General features: G+C 40.9%; 1 protein-coding gene across 1 annotated transcript in view; it reads left to right on the forward strand.

Annotated features, from left to right (window-relative positions):
* Positions 1 to 15,068, forward strand: part of LOC311207332 (complement C4-A-like) — a gene marked incomplete at its 3' end in the record, with an annotated part of 45,796 nt that extends 30,728 nt beyond the window's left edge. Inside the window, exons 29-41 of the mRNA XM_084283329.1 lie at positions 383 to 549; positions 990 to 1,148; positions 1,765 to 1,824; positions 2,268 to 2,361; positions 3,036 to 3,207; positions 5,189 to 5,276; positions 5,857 to 5,931; positions 7,163 to 7,271; positions 8,280 to 8,369; positions 8,732 to 8,824; positions 9,588 to 9,671; positions 14,188 to 14,320; positions 14,930 to 15,068. Of these exons, the coding sequence (XP_084139455.1) occupies positions 383 to 549; positions 990 to 1,148; positions 1,765 to 1,824; positions 2,268 to 2,361; positions 3,036 to 3,207; positions 5,189 to 5,276; positions 5,857 to 5,931; positions 7,163 to 7,271; positions 8,280 to 8,369; positions 8,732 to 8,824; positions 9,588 to 9,671; positions 14,188 to 14,320; positions 14,930 to 15,068 (1,463 nt within the window). The remainder of the gene's footprint in view (positions 1 to 382; positions 550 to 989; positions 1,149 to 1,764; positions 1,825 to 2,267; positions 2,362 to 3,035; positions 3,208 to 5,188; positions 5,277 to 5,856; positions 5,932 to 7,162; positions 7,272 to 8,279; positions 8,370 to 8,731; positions 8,825 to 9,587; positions 9,672 to 14,187; positions 14,321 to 14,929) is intronic.
* Positions 15,069 to 16,264: the final 1,196 nt, after the last annotated feature.

Genomic DNA, 16,264 nt, shown 5'->3' on the forward strand with positions numbered 1-16,264 from the left:
ATGCTGAGTCAGTTGGTTGTATGGCTGCTCTGCCCAGCTATTAGTTTCTCAATTTTTGAGAAATAAATTATGGTTTAATAGACACAACTTAAGTGTAGGGACTTACAGAGATAATTAATATGTTTGTCACTGGGTTACCACTGAACACAGTGCTACCACTCCATCACATGGACATCACTGTACAATGGGGTCATTAGACTGTGATGATTACAAAAGCCAAAACTGAAAATGGCATGTTTTTCTTTTCCATTATTTCTGCTTCCCTATGAATACATTGGTCTCATGACAACAACTGTGTCTTGTGGTTCCTTAGTGCTATAGCATGCAATATCAATTGTGTAGACTTTTACCAAGGGGATTCAAAACTGAGTTATTCTTGCAGAAAAGCAGCAGCGTTACTGGGGAAATGGCAACGATGCAGTCTCGGTGGAAACCACTGCATACGCATTGCTTCAAGCATTGCTCCTGAGAGACCTGGAGTATGCAACGCCTATTGCTACGTGGCTGATGGAAAGGAAGAACTACGGTGGTGGATACTGCTCTACACAGGTGCTTCACCATCAGCCCACATGGCGTTTTGGGATGTGGGAAGAAAATAGTAGATCCCTGATGACTTTATTATTTAGGTTTGAAAGCATCATAACAATTAATCCTAAACTTCTGCAAACTTTGGTTTATGAAACACCCAAGATTTTGGCCCCTTAATAGACAGTATTATGAGCCGGCAAAGATTCTTTGTCTTTATGAAGATTTGTAATTGTCAAGGATCAGACCTGCAGTGTTTTGGGGATTTTAATGACAAAAGAAGAAGATGGGTAGTGAAAAAAAAAGAATAGTCTGTGCAGATGGGAACAGACAGATAGAGGAGAACTTCAAATCAGCAAAAAGGGTAGAACTGAAGAATAGCTTCAGGTAACTAAGCAACCTTATGTACTGTTGAAATAACCTGTTATGATTTTTACTTTTATTTTTATTTCTGTCTCACCTAGGACACAGTGGTGGCCCTGGAAGCAATGTCAGCATACAGCATACAGGCACTAGATACTGGTTCTACCAATCTAACTGTAAAACTGGGAACACCTGGAAGACAAAAAGACTACACTATTGTTTTGACTGGTAGTGATGATGGAATTCAGAAGGAGCTAGAGGTACACAACCATTCATCGTTCCAAGATTTTTTTTTTTTTTCCTCAAACAGGAGAAACATTGGGCTACTTGGCATAGTTTTTCTCATGTTAAACAATCGTGATAGATGAGTCATGCTGGTTTTCAACAATTTAATCTGTAAAACAACCACATAATATTTTTAGAGAGAGAAAAAAAAAATCAACAGCTGCTTATCAGGAAAATTTAGAGGCCCTGCACTGCTCCTTCAAGAACTTTGGTGATGTGAACATTCCCCAATAGTGGCAAGGAGCCAGGATCCCATTCAAAATCTTGCTAAGGAGTGAAGAAGGGAGCAGGGAAATATTCTGCTATTCAGTGCGATTGGACCTGTGGAAATGTCAAATCCTGGCTACAAAAAGGAAAGTGAAGTCAGGAAAAATTTGTCTCCTGGGCCCCAGAATAGCAGAATAAGATGCTCCAGCCCAGCACATTAAAAATCACATTAGGCTTGGGGTCTCACAACCCCTTCCATAGCAATATATTTCCCATGTCTCAATTTTGAGGGGAAAAGCCATAGAAGGCTATTAAGATCACAGGAAAGTAATACATCAGATGCTGAGCGCACACTAAATCTCTACATTTTGCTTTTGCTTGCAGTTTGATCTTGGGAGAAAACTTCAAGTGTCTGTACAAGGCAGAGGAAACGGGACAATGAGTGTAAGCCATAAATCAGAAATTAAAAGTCCAACTGGACTTCTTTAATTCCTGTTTTGAAAACCAAGTGAAAAATTACTTCCCATGGCTTCAACCTTTCTTCTCCTACCACCAAACTTCTAAAATTCATGGCCTACCATCTGCACTGATAAACATTTACTGTTGCCTATATTTAACACCATGAAATACATGAAAAGTTAATTAGAAAATACTGCAAATAGAGGTGGCTGGAGTTTCAAAGAATGTTTTGTGGTGTGGATGGGGAGTTGTGTCAAAGGTCCCTGGCCATTTGGGGTTTGCACATGGACCTCCCCTGTGTCTAGTCTGTGCCTATGAGACACTCCACATTCCCATGTCTCATCAACATTTGCTGAAGTCCTGGATGAGTAAATCCCTTGTCATTTAAAGATTTTTTAATGGGTTTGATGGTCATGCTTTTGTCTTAGGTCTTGAAAATGTACTGGTCATCTGAGGTGAAAAACAACATATGTAATGACCTGATTTTGACGGTGGAAATGGAAGGGAGGGTTAAGTATGCTGGTGAGTGAAAAGAGATGTGGTTGAGTATCAAAGGTGATGTGTTTGACCAAGTGATAATAATAATGAATGGTTTTCCAGACTCAGAGAGTGGGAATAAATTTGAATAGTTAAATAGCTCTCTGAGTGACTGTGAGTGCAGAGGGTACCTAATAGATACATTGGTACTATCAGTAACTCTTCTGTTGCTGGGAGGAGAGGGGGGATAAACTCCCATCATGGTGTTCCTGGCTGCCATGCAGGGAAAGTTCAGACCTACCTGGAGACCTACCAAGTGGCCTTAAAATATTCTTTGGGGCAGGTCTGTTTTAGACATTTTCATATGAGCAAGGCTATATTTTCCTTTCCCTGAAGTGTAGAATCATCCCCTCTGCCTATGTCTGCATTTTTTTTTTTCTGTTTGAATAGGTAAACTTTTGAGACAGGGATTGTAGTTTATATATAAATGTATGGCCCAAACTCCATTCTTAGCTAGATCTGCTTGTTCTTACTATAATTATCCCTCATATTTTAACTTTGGACTGATTAGAAATACTGAGACGGTGTACCACAAACTTTTATAAAGCCCATGGAGATGGCATGACTGCCCACTTGTATTTATCATTATACAAAAAGGAATCAAATTAGCAGTTCCTCAGTCAAATATATGCACGGCTTATTGTGTTTATCACCTCCAGATTCTATATACTCTGAGGAATACTATAATTATGAAGACTCTCCTGCTGCAGACGACAGTACATATGATGAGCCCCTGTCTAAAATAGACTGGTTTGATATCCGCAGCAGAACAAAAAGGGATGTGGTCTCTCCCAGTACAGAAGAATCTCTGCAATACAAAGTCTGTGTCAGGTAGGTGGTTTGGAGATCAAGCCTTCGTTAAGAGATATATTCATTTTTATTTGCAGTTTTTCTTGGTTGCCCTCTTCATATTCATGAGCTCAGCATTCCACCTGGCAACCTGGCAGGTACACATGCGTGGTGAATCTACATCCTCAATTCCAGTTTCCATACAATGTGTAGGGTTAGAGAGTTTATGTAGACCTCAAACACCCATTGCAGTTTATGCCTCGACAGACTCACTGATGATGACTCGTTCTCTGGGGAGACTCTGAATTTTCTGGCTACCTAATCATTTGAAAGAAGCCATTTATTATGAGAAGAGAGTCAGGCTCTTTTCAGTGATGCCCAGTGACAGGTCAAGAGGCAATGGGCACAAAATCACAGAATCACAGAATTTTCTAGGTTGGAAGAGACCTCCAAGATCACCTAGTCCAACCTCTGACCTAACACTAACAGTCCCCACCAAACCATATCCCTAAGCTCTACATCTAAACGTCTTTTAAAGACTTCCAGGGATGGTGACTCCACCACTTCCCTGGGCAGCCTGTTCCAATGTCTAACAACCCTTTCGGTAAAGAAGTTCTTCCTAAGATCCAACCTAAAACTCCCCTGGCACAACTTAAGCCCATTCCCCCTCGTCCTGTCACCTGGCACAGTTTCCATCTAAACTTCAAGAAGCATTTCTCTACTGTGTACGTGATAAAGCACTGGAATAGGTTTTCCAAAGAGGTTGTGGAGTCTCCTTTCTTGGAGGTCTTTAAAAGTCATATGGATATGGTCCTGGGCAACTTGCTATAGATGTCCCTGCTTGAGCAAGGGGGTCAGATGAGATGACTTCTAGTGGTCCCTTCCCACCTCAACCATTCTGTGATTAATAAAGTAGATACAATTGGAAAACAATAATAATACATTTACAGAGGGTTTTGTTGTTGTTGTTGTTGTTGTTGTTTGGTTGGTTGGTTTTTGAGAGAGATGCTATTATTTCCTTCATGGTTGCACTCTTGCCTCATAAAAAAGAAAAGATATCTACTACTATGTGAGGGAGGAGAGAAGGCAGAAGTGGTATCCTGTTGGTATGGAAGTCAAGAGAAGGCAAGGAAAGAAATTCTCCAAACTCAGGAAAGAACTCTTTGGAAAGAAATTCTCCAGTGCAGAGTAAGACTGGAACATGCTCCCTCTCACAGTTTGGCAGGGTTTGCAGAAGCCCAAAGTGGTATCTGCCCTGAGTTCCCCTTCTAGAGAGGAGCAGAGTGGTGGAACATTTTGTTCACCAGGAGAATTTAGCTTTTCCATTGACTTTTGTCAGAGCCTCAGAAGCAGTTTTTTTTATCCCTCTTCCTAGACAGTGACGAGAACTTCCCCAGACAGGGCAGGACTGGAATTACTCCAATTCCCAAGCTTCTCTCTTCTTGGTTAACCGTGCATTCAGTGAATTGTCTGCTGGTTGAAGCATTATTTTCCCCATTAGTCACTATGAAACATCTAAAACATCTATCAGCTATCAAATCCACGGTTCAGAAAGAGATACTGAGTGCTAGGGCAAGGCTTAAAATAAGATTTTGACTTTGAAGAGTAAGAGCAGTATAAATTTAACTTATAAGAAATTTAACAAGCCACTTTCCTAGCTCCTCCTCTCTTTACATAATGAAAAACAGACACATTACAAGTGCTGTTTACCTTCCCTGTCTTTCTTCAACCGTATTTTTATGGTGGGATAAACAGTACTTTGAAGGTGATTGTTTCTGTCTATCAGCTATTAAAAAAAAAAAAAAAAAAAAAAAAAAAAGCCTAGGTGAGAGACGTGTTTTGTATGACCATTTGACTAGTTTAGGTGAGTAATTTTGCCTCATGACTCTTAATGAGGCAAAAATAAAAATCAACTTCAGACTGGATTTTTGTCTCACACTTAGCAAACCTGAAGAACTAAACTTTCCAAACAAAGCTGGCAGTTCTGTGCAGATGTTCACTGTTGCTGGTATTCCTTATAAAGGTCCACAGGTTCCAATCCACCAAAGATGTCCCTGGTCGATCTCTCTCTGCTGAGTGGCTTGGAGCCTGACACAAAGGAACTTGAACAGGTGAGAAACGCATTTTTTGTGGAATCCTTTATAGCCTTTTCTATATATGTTTTGTCTTCATAAATATTTCCAAAGTCCATGGAATAATCAGAGTAAAACAGATTTTGGATATTCTTGTTTTGAAAATGTGATGAGCATGAAAATGTGATGAGCAGAGTTCAGCCTTTATTTCTGTGAAGTAGAAATTAGGGCATGTCTTTGGATGGCATTTAAATATTTTCCTGTCTTTACACATATTGCCATCCCCACTAGCAATAATCTCATACAGCACATCAGCATGGTGTCTCCTGTGCTTACAGGAGGGATGTTAAAAATGTCTTTCAGAAGGAGGGAAATGAAGCATATCTCTCTGTGAAGGCAGCTAGAGGTGTTTTTTTTTTTTTTTCTGGGACATGCTGGTTTGATGGAGGTTTGTCCAGGTTTCTGCTTTCAGGTACTGTTTCTTTTAGGGTAGAAGAAAGAAGGCAGAATAAAACAAACACTTGAACAAAGCAAAACAGAATACAGAGGATGATAGCAATGGTGCTACTGTTCTGTTAGGTTTTTGTTCTGATATTGTTTCTTTGTTGTTTTCCTGCAGTTGGTAACATCTTCAGACAAATACATTCAGCACTTTGAGTATAAGGAAGGAAAGGTTTTACTCTACTTTGGTGAGGTAAACAAATCCAATGGTTTTCTGTTTCACTATTTCAGTTTTGTTTTGCTTTGTTTTTAAACCTTACCATCATTGTTTTTCACACTGCATTACCTTCCCGTGACTTTTGCCATGTATTATTATTCAATAGTTCAGTTCATAGGGAGTAGGAAAGGGAAAGATGCACCTTCATCCCCTCCATTTCCATGTTATGGATGATATAGTCTGTGTTTCAGGTTTGGGCTTCAGTCCCCAAAATGAGAACTCCTCTCTAGCCAGAAGAGTTGCCTTCATCCAAAATTAATGAAGCATTATTTGGTGGTTCTGAAAATTTGACTGGCATGTAAAGTTCAATATTTCTGGATCAAGAGCCATTCAGTAACAAACAGATGTGATCTTCAAACCGCCTAGTTTCTGTGTATACTGCCTTATGTTTCGGATTATGACTCCATCCTACTACACTCAATGATCCTGGTGGGTCCCTTCCAAATCAGGTATGATTGTATGGCAGCCAGGAGGGCCAACTGTACCCTGGGGTGCATCAGGCCCAGCACTGCCAGCCAGGCAAGGGAAGGGATTGTCCTGCTCTGCTCTGCGCTGGGCGGCCTCACCTCCAGCACTGTGTGCAGCTCTGGGTGCCACGGTATAAGGAGGGCACAAAGCTATCTGAGAGTGCCCAGAGGAGTGGCTGAGGTCCCTGGGTTTGCTCAGCCCCGAGCAGAGCAGGCTGAGGGGAGGCCTCATGGTGGCCTGCAGCTCCCTCACGAGGGGAGCGGAGGGGCAGGCGCTGAGCTCTGCTCTCTGGGGACAGCGACAGGACCCGAGGGAACAGCATGGAGCTGGGACAGGGGAGGGTCAGGCTGGGGGTTAGGGAAAGGATCTGCACCAAGAAGTTGGTTGGGCACTTGGACAGGCTCCCCAGGGCAGTGGTCATGGAAATGAGCCTGCCAGATTCAAGAAGTGTTTGAACAATGCTCTCACACATATGTTTACTTTTTAGGTAGTCCTGTGTTGGATTCAATGGTCCTGGTGGGTTCCTTCCAACTCAGGATATCCCATGATTTTATAATTCATAACATCTCCCAGTAAAATCATGGAAGAAAATGGCTTCTTCAAATTGAAGGCAGAGCTATCAGGATTAACTCACCAGTGCCATCAGAAACAAGCATTCAGTGGCTAGTATAGGCATAAATGAGTAAGGAACTGACAGCAGATATTTTACTCATCACATCTATTTTTTTTTTTTCTCCAGCTCACAACTGGACCAGATCCCGACTGTATAACATTTGGGGCAAAGCAAATTAATCCGATGGGCTTGGTTCAGCCAGCAAATGCAATCCTTTATGATTTTTACAATCCTGGTAAAGACAAAGAAAAAAAGATGTAACTTACCAAAGAGATACTCTCAAGAGCAAACTCCAGTCTATTGAAAAGTATTTTTAATGCCTTTTAGTGTTTTTAAAAACATGAAACCTTCTGACTTTGCTGAGAGTTAAAATAGCCTGTCTGAAATTATTAGTACCACAGTTGAGGATTATCTAAATTGAGATCTTTTAAGGAAGGGTCTGTTGTTGCAAATGGATTGGAAATAGAAACTTTTACACTTACGGATTTTTAAATAAGGTTTCCTGACATCTCGTTTCTCTTGGTATTATTAATTATGTTACATTCAGTTATCTTTTCGCTCAAGCTTTCTATGCATGTAAGATAGGCAGCCTCAGAGGTTTGGCTTATGTATTGTGCTTCCTGGGCAACCAGTCTCATTCCCCATTCAGAGAAGATTAAATGCAAATCATCCCCATTTGCCAGAATCATAAAAACAATATTTGAAAATTAGATCAAACCTCTGCTTTGCCTGAAGCTGAGGAATTCCTGACAGTTTACACTGCTTAAAATTTGTTCATGCTGACTTTTTGGTCTGATGGCTATAGATACTAGGTTTAACCTATTAACTGGTTTAAAACTGGTAATCTAATCTCCTTCCTCTGATACAGTGCAGTGCTTATTGCTGCACTATTGCCAAAGGTGATTTTTTAAGATGGATGTTTTTCAGAGAAAAGAAAAAGAAAGGGGTGTGGGGTGGAGGAGGGTGGGGGGCAAAAGCACAACTTAAAAAAAAAAAACAAAACAAAACAAAAAAAAACAACAACAGAAACAGCAGCCCAGATTCTTGTCCAGCTGAAAGTCAAGGTGATCCCTCTACTGTAGGTGTTTAGGCTACAGGTCTTTGTGGTACAAGGTACATCTCATCCTTTAGTGCTCTGATTTGTCTGGACCAGGGAAAAGCTGGGCTGCAAATGTTAGAGCCTACTGCTTAGGCTCTTCCACCTGAGATATATAAGCCAATACATTTTATTTCTTTTCCACAGACAGAAAGTGCAGTGTCTTCTACAATGCTCCCCAGCACAGCGCCATGCTTTCGAAGGTGTGTCAGGCCAATGCTTGCCAGTGTGCAGAAGGTAAGGAATGACTGAACATGCCAATTTAAAAGAAACATTAACATGAGAATTGTTATGCCCAGAAAGGACCAGTACGTTTAGCCTAACGCATTACACAGGACACAAAGTGTCCTCTAGTATGCTTGGTACCAAACTGAAAACTTTTGTTCTGAAGATATGATTGTTTTGATAGTTTCATGTGATATATATAACCATATGTATATGTACATAAAAAAAAAGCACTCCATCACACTTCTAACAAAGTAATTCTGCTGTTTTATTTTGTTCTCTGTTGTAATGTTGAGTGGATGAGTGATTGTATGCTGTATCTATCTAAATATCCATACCTGGAGAGACAGATACATTTATTTTCCTCATTCTAGGTCCCTGCCCAAGACAAAAATCTACTTTCAGTAAAACTGTAACAGAAAACTCACGTTTTAATTTTGTGTGCTACCAGCCTATTGCAGATTATGGTAAGGCATGAAAGACAATTGTTGATGTGTTTTAAAAACAATTAATTTCAAAAAAAAATATGAATAAATTTGAAGCCTTGTATGCCTAGACCTTTCCTGAAATGAGTAGAGTTTCTGCATCTGGCCTGGGGGCTGAGAAGATGAAGTAAAGCCATCCAGGGGTGAAGGGGAAAAGTAAAGACGTCTGATAGCTGTAGTGGTATGTTGAAGAAGGAAAAGTAGATAACATTGCATTGCAGGGTTTAGAAAAGACCAGTGGTGGGGATATCATTGACCCCATGATCTGTAATGTTTCAGAATGGAGATAGAGAGTAGTTTTTACAGTCAACATGCCATAGTTTAGCAGCTCCTTTTACAGAGTTAGGTGAATATTTTCTCTTTGGTTAATTTACCTTTCTGGCCTCTTCTTTGAGTGGAAAGTTAGAAACGCTACTGAAGGAAAACTGTTTCAGCAGCTTTGGTGACTTAGATATGATCGGAAGGATGGGGAAAAAAAGTGAGAACTGAATCACAAACTATCTTATTCTAAAAAGTATATATGCGAAGGGAATACAAGTCTAGAGGTTGATGATTTGTAGCTGCCTTTCTAAAAGTATATTAGATACACAGCATAACTATCTTGTTGTCTTTTATGATCTTATGGTTTGTGAATAGATGATATACTGACCTCCACATTGACATCTGGTGAAAGCATACCTATTTTTCAGTTCTGTATGTAACTTCATGTTTCTACCCAGACTCACAAAGTTGTTGTCTGTTGCAGTGTATGAGGTGGAGCTTCTCAACAGTACACAGAAGAATGTTTTTGATTATTATGAGGTCAAAATTGAGAGAATCCTTAAAGCCTGTAAGTATCAAAATGTTTGGCTCCTTTAGTTCACCTTTAGGAAAATGTTGATTAAATGCTAACCAGCAGTAGTCATACAGGTGTCTTCTCTTGCTGCCAGAAGTACAATCAAATATATTTATACATTAAGCCTGAAAGTAGACTGATTTCTTGAAAAACTCCAAGGTTGCTTTGGTTCACATTGTGCAGCAATCCCAGAGCACGTGACCTTCACTCCTTTCAAATGAAACTAATCGAGAAGATACATTACAGCTGCATTCAGTCCCTGGCTCCAAATTGGAGCTAGTCTAAAGTAAACCCTCCAAGAAACATGTGCATATTATGTCCTTTACATCAACTATTTCACTCTGTAGACTGCTGATCCACATTTTTTTCTACTGTAGAAGTACCCAGTAGCTTCTGTTTTGATATGGGATGAATGCTTGAAGTACTCAGTTTGTTACTCAGTTGATCACTAAGCACTTGCAACCCTCGCAGAACAGGCTAAGACTTGTCCACAGCAACTTGCCAGTATTGGATGACTTGAAACCAATGAACACAGAAAAACCTCCAGGACATTGATTTAATAATTGAGATAACAAAAGAAGCAGCCTTTCTCTTCATTTCTTAGGTTGCAGTGTAAATATTTACACAGCTCTCAGAAAATGTCCTTTTGGAGACGTGCCTTCCCAGCTGTCTCTGTGTGAATGCTACTTTATCAGCATCATCAGTGAACACTGATATTCTTCAAAACTATTTCTGGGGAGGCTGTCAGATGATTTCTCAGACTTCATTCCACCAAGCCATCATGTGGTTGTCAGTTTTGAGTTTGGCAGACAGAGACTGTCTTTAAAGAACAACTTTAAATGTTTCAAAATCTTCACTGCCTTGAACAGAATTATTATTTCACTTCCTTGATCTTTGCCCAGAGGGTTGGTGATATCATCCAGTCCTTTACAGCACACAATGTGATCTGTGCACCACATCCAGTTACTATCAGAAAACCAGGTCCATACTTCATGTGTCCAGAGATAGCATTGGTGATACCCAGGGCTTTCCATATGCAGGGACATCATAATATAATTTAGTGATCAAAACACTGGTTTGGGGAGTTTACAATACCATGATGGAAAATTTAATTAATCCCCCTGCAATACCTACAGACTCTAAAGCACTTAGAGTTCTGGGTCTCACTGCATTTGTTCTTGCAACTCATGGGCAAGTGCTGGAAAGATTTTCCTTCTTGACACTTGAAAGAGATTTCCTTTGAATCTGAAATTGAACAGAAGAGGTGACTTCTCACATTCCCACTTTCTTCTTTAAAATACTCCTTGGTTTGTGTGGTATGAGGCAGCTTATGAGCATCAGTGGGTTATGAAGATTTTCAGCAGGGTTGGGAAAGACTGGGAAGTGGCATTAAGCCATGATGATGAAGGAAAAGCAAGATGTTGTGTCCAAATCAGCTCATCACTGAATTAGAATTGTTATATTCTGTATTTTCTTTGACTGTTTTGAGTGAGGCTTGTCTTTGTTGCCATCATCAAGGGCAGATGAGAATTAGCACATGAATTCTCATTTTCTGGACTCTGGGCATTATTTTAGTAAGAATCCTTGCAGATAAAAGTTGCTTTAGAAGAGAGATGGAAAAACTCATTTGTGTTTTGGAGTCAGCAAAAGAGAAGGAGCACTCCCTGGATTATTTTGATTATTAAAAGAATAACTGCATGTGTTTTAGATTACTAATGTTTATGCTTTCCTTTGAGTCCTTTATGGGAACAGTATGGCAAATACACAACAGCACAGAATCTTTTTTTTTCTTTTTTTCTAGTTTTTTGTTTGTTTGTTTGTTTGTTTACCATTATGCTTTCTAAAGCTTGAAGTAATTTTTCCATACATTCTGCTTGGAAAGTTTTTGTTTATTTGTTTTTAAATTGGAGATTGAAAATTGCAAATTACATAACTGTTAAAGTAACAGCTCAAAGGCCTACGATCCTCAGAGTCTGAATTCTGTCAGGACATTTGTGAAGCAAACAAAATGAGAAGTACCATGGTAATTTAAACACAATGAACCCGAGGCAAAACATTATAATTTTCTCAAGTATTTCTGATCCGTCTTTGCATCCCTTTATGGTCTTTGAACAAAATGAAAATTCAGTATGCCATGTAGCACAGGAACAACAGAAAGATCATAATATGAGAAAATCTACAGTACTGAATTATTCTTTGGAAATATGCAAATGTAAAACAGCATACAGTACTGAAAACTGACTTTTCTCTGGCCTATAAGTACCATATGTAAAATTAATTCAAGTTTTAACTAGGAAATTGATATGATTCTTAGTGCTAGGTTTCACAGTTCAATGCTCTATGTCAAATTCTCTGAAATCTTATTAGTGTTAAAATATTTTTTATTCTTCAGGGTTTTATTCTCTTCCTAGGATTTCATTTTGAATACTAAACTTTTCATACCTGTAATACAATACTTTGGATAGAGGAGGCTGCACAAGTTTGTTAGCTGATAGATGATAGTGTTCGGTGCTGGGGCCAGTCCTCTTTAATATCTGCATCGATGATCTGGACGAGGGCATTGAGTGCACCCTCAGTAAGTTTGCAGATGACACCAAGCTATGCGCATGTGTCGATCTGCTTGAGGGTAGGAAAGCTCTGCAGGAGGATCTGGATAGGCTGCACCGATGGGCTGAGGTCAACTGCATGAAGTTCAACAAGGCCAAGTGCCGGGTCCTGCACCTGGGGCGCAATAACCCCAAGCAGAGCTACAGGCTGGGAGAGGAATGGTTGGAGAGCTGCCAGGCAGAGAAGGACCTGGGAGTGATGGTGGATAGTCTGCTGAATATGAGCCAGCAGTGCGCTCAGGTGGCCAAGAAGGCCAACATCATCCTGGCTTGTATCAGGAACAGTGTGACCAGCAGGGCTAGGGAGGTGATCGTCCCCCTGTACTCAGCTCTGGTGAGGCCGCACCTCGAGTACTGTGTTCAGTTTTGGGCCCCTCGCTACAAGAAGGACATCGAGGTGCTTGAGCGGGTGCAGAGAAGGGCGACGAAGCTGGTGAGGGGCCTGGAGAACAAGTCCTACGAGGAGCGGCTGAGGGAGCTGGGCTTGTTCAGCCTGGAGAAGAGGAGGCTCAGGGGCGACCTTATCGCTCTCTATAGGTACCTCAAGGGAGGCTGTAGCGAGGTGGGGGTTGGTCTGTTCTCCCACGTGCCTGGTGACAGGACGAGGGGGAATGGGCTTAAGTTGAGCCAGGGGAGTTTTAGGTTAGATGTTAGGAAGAACTTCTTCACTGAAAGGGTTGTGAGGCATTGGAACAGGGTGCCCAGGGAAGTGGTGGAGTCACCATCCCTGGAAGTCTTCAAAAGACGTTTAGATGTAGAGCTTAGGGACATGGTTTAGTGGGGACTGCTAGCGTTAGGTCAGAGGTTGGACTCGATGATCTTGAGGTCTCTTCCAACCTAGAAATTCTGTGATTCTGTGATTCTGTTTTACCTGCAATCTAATCTGTTTTGTCGTTGGATTGGTCACCACCATTGTGCATGATGCTTTGCATTATGGTTAGAGAGAATGTGGGAAATAGTCAGGCACTGGGACAGGTTGCCCAGGGAGGTGGTAGAGTCACCGTCCCTGGGAGTGTTCAAGGAAAGGTTGCATGTGGTGCTTAGGGAGATGGTTTAGTGGGTGACATTGGCAGTAGGGTGACGGTTGGACCAGATGATCTTGAAGGCCTCTTCCAACCCTAATGATTCTATGATTCTAAATTAATGTACTGATGTTATCTGCTTCTTTTTGTTTATTTTGTTTTGTTTTGTTTTTCAAAAAACTTTGGGAACTTTGTAAGGACTTTGTAAGCTGGTATTCTAGCCAAAAAATGCAGTATCCTCATGACCTATGTTAGCTTGTTGAATAAGTATCTTTCCAGCTCTCGTGTCATTGCACTAATGGGCTGTGCAGCTCTTGAAAGAATAATCATCTGGGCCAGAATCCAGACCACAATCTTCTAAGGCATTTTAATGTGGAGATCTCTAAGTACATGTCCTATAGAACAGCTTCAGGAGGAACAGCACAGGGGTTAAATCAGTGAAATTCAGCACATTAAGTAGTGTGAGTTTTTAAAACTACCTGCTGCATTGTTGAACCACAAGTCACTTGAATTTAGTTTGCTAGCTTTTAAGACCACTATAAACCTGAGCAATCTGAAATATAGTATGTTTTCTTTTTTCTTTTGACTTTTTTTTTTCAATCTCTAAGATTTAAAGAAACCCAATAAGATTTGAAAGATCTCTATAGCAAAAGCTGCTTCAATAACTATTAAGGAGCTTAAGACATCCAGCAAAGAAAAAAATGACTTGCTTTTAGCTGGGTAATGTTAGTATGTCTTACTACAGCATGGCCATTTACTCCCAAATGAGATATAATCTTGGCTTAGCAATGGAGTAAATACTCACAAAGGTTTGTGTCCTGTGGGCTATAGTTCTGCTCTTTATCATGAAATTTTATGGATTTTTCTCTTCTCATGTCACAGCTGCTGATGAAAGCATCCAAGTGGGTGCCCACCGACAGTTCCTAAAACGCTCCACTTGCAGGCTAAACATGGTACCTGGCAAACGATACCTTCTCATGGGGAAAGATGGGCAAACTGTTGATTGCAATGACAAGTAAGTGCATAGTTCCTGAGCCACAAGAGTGCTATCACGAATCAAAATGGTACTCAAACTATTAAAATGCCTCCAGAAAGCAAAAGGAGGGACAGATTTCTCAGGGACTAACTCCGCTGCCTTTACTAAAATGTGGTGTACCACTCCATAATCAAAAGGGCAACTGTGAGGAACAGCTGAGCCACCCAAAACTAGAGACTATGTCTAAAAGGAGCCCTCAAAGTTTTCTACGTCGTGAGTGCAGCTCATTATTCTCCTTTCTCATTTTCACACTTGAGTGAAGAAAAAGGGAATTTATCTGAGGAGGAATTTAGTCTGCCTCTATTAAGCTTTTAGTGAGGAAGACATCTTAAATGTTTGATTTCCCTGCACAAAAGTGGAGAAAGGTAGTGCCTTTGAAACTTCAAGGAGGGAGACCACAGTCAACCAAATTGTAAGTGCCACTTCCTAAAATCTTAAAAGGTCCCACCAATACGAGTGCTTAAGTTAAGTGCACTTAAATTAAGTGCACCGCGGTGGAGGGAGGCAGCCTCACAAGGTTTATGCTTTCTAGTTGCTCCATGTCAGCAGTGATAACTGACCTCATTTATCCCTCCCTCTTGCACTCAGGATGCAGTACTTCCTTGACTCCCAAGCCTGGGTAGAGAAAATTCCAGATGACAGCGAGTGCCGCACCACCCTGCACCGGCAAGCCTGTGCTCACCTGCAGGAGTTCATGAGCAAGCATGACAACCTCTGCCTCTTCTGAAAGATTGCTCCGCTCCTCACATCCCACCCGTGTTACTGCAACTCAGCTCCTTCCTATTTTTTTCTTGCAAATCCTGTACATTGAAGAGGCACCTGAGACATGGCAGAGTTGCTTCTGTTGCTAGCTGTTCTTCTTCCAGTGGCATACTTGTTGAGTGGGACTTCTTCCTGTAGATGTATGTGCGAGGCTAATATAACAAAAATTACAGTTACTCTACTGGTTGTTGTGTTTTTTGTCCCTGACATGGGTGAAGAGGGAGAAGGAATTTCTGTCTCCCTGACCCATTACTCAATAGGGCAATTATAGGGCAATTATCCTGCAGGGGATTAAATTAGTCCTTTTTTTTTTTTTTTTTTTTTTTAAGCAGACAACTGTGCTTGCAAAGATGATTAATTTCCCTAAATGTTGTCACTGGATGATAAAGAGGCCAAAAAAATTTCATGGGTCAAAAAGAAAACTGTGCATTCATGGGTTTACGAAGAACAGCCTGTGATACGATGAAAGAAAAGGGATACTAGTACTCACACTTCAGCACATCAGTTCATTTCTGATATTAATTGTAGAACCACATGTGGGTGAACAGGTGACCCCACTTGTACCCACAGCAGGATTCCCATACACAGTTCTGAAGCAGGAACTGGCTCAGCATCAGGGACGGATGACTGGGCTGGATGTGCCCTGTGCCTGACCCTGGAGCCCTGCACGGGCTAGTGAATAGCTCACCAAGGGCACAGAGTTATTTTCTAATTGCAGTCTGCAGTCACATGTCTTTCAAGCTTTTCCTTTCTACAGTTTAATTAATTTGCATTGCTTTAAAGTAATGATGCAATCTGTGGGTGCATTTCTGTAACACACTGATGCTTCTGTGGCTATGCAAAGCAGCTCTGTAGTGGAGATGAAACAGTTGTCTGGGAGAGGCAGGGGAATTCTTCTGCCATAGTTATAAAGGCTTCCACAAAAGACAACCTAATTGAGAATGAAAAATAACACCCGAATTCAAAACATCTCTTTTCTTAGGATAGGAACCTCTCTGCCAAATGTTAGGAAGAATGATTTGTGAATGCAGGTTTTACATCTTTGCCAACAAAAATGCCATTTGGCAGTCATGTCTGAAGCAGGGAAGAGAGCTGCAATGAAAAGCTGTGTTTGCTGAGCAGGTCACCATCCTCAGATGCTCACACCACTGCCTTTGTGCC

This window comes from Netta rufina (assembly GCF_964035555.1).
Source record: "Netta rufina genome assembly, chromosome: 1".
In the NCBI taxonomy this organism is placed as follows: domain Eukaryota; kingdom Metazoa; phylum Chordata; class Aves; order Anseriformes; family Anatidae; genus Netta; species Netta rufina.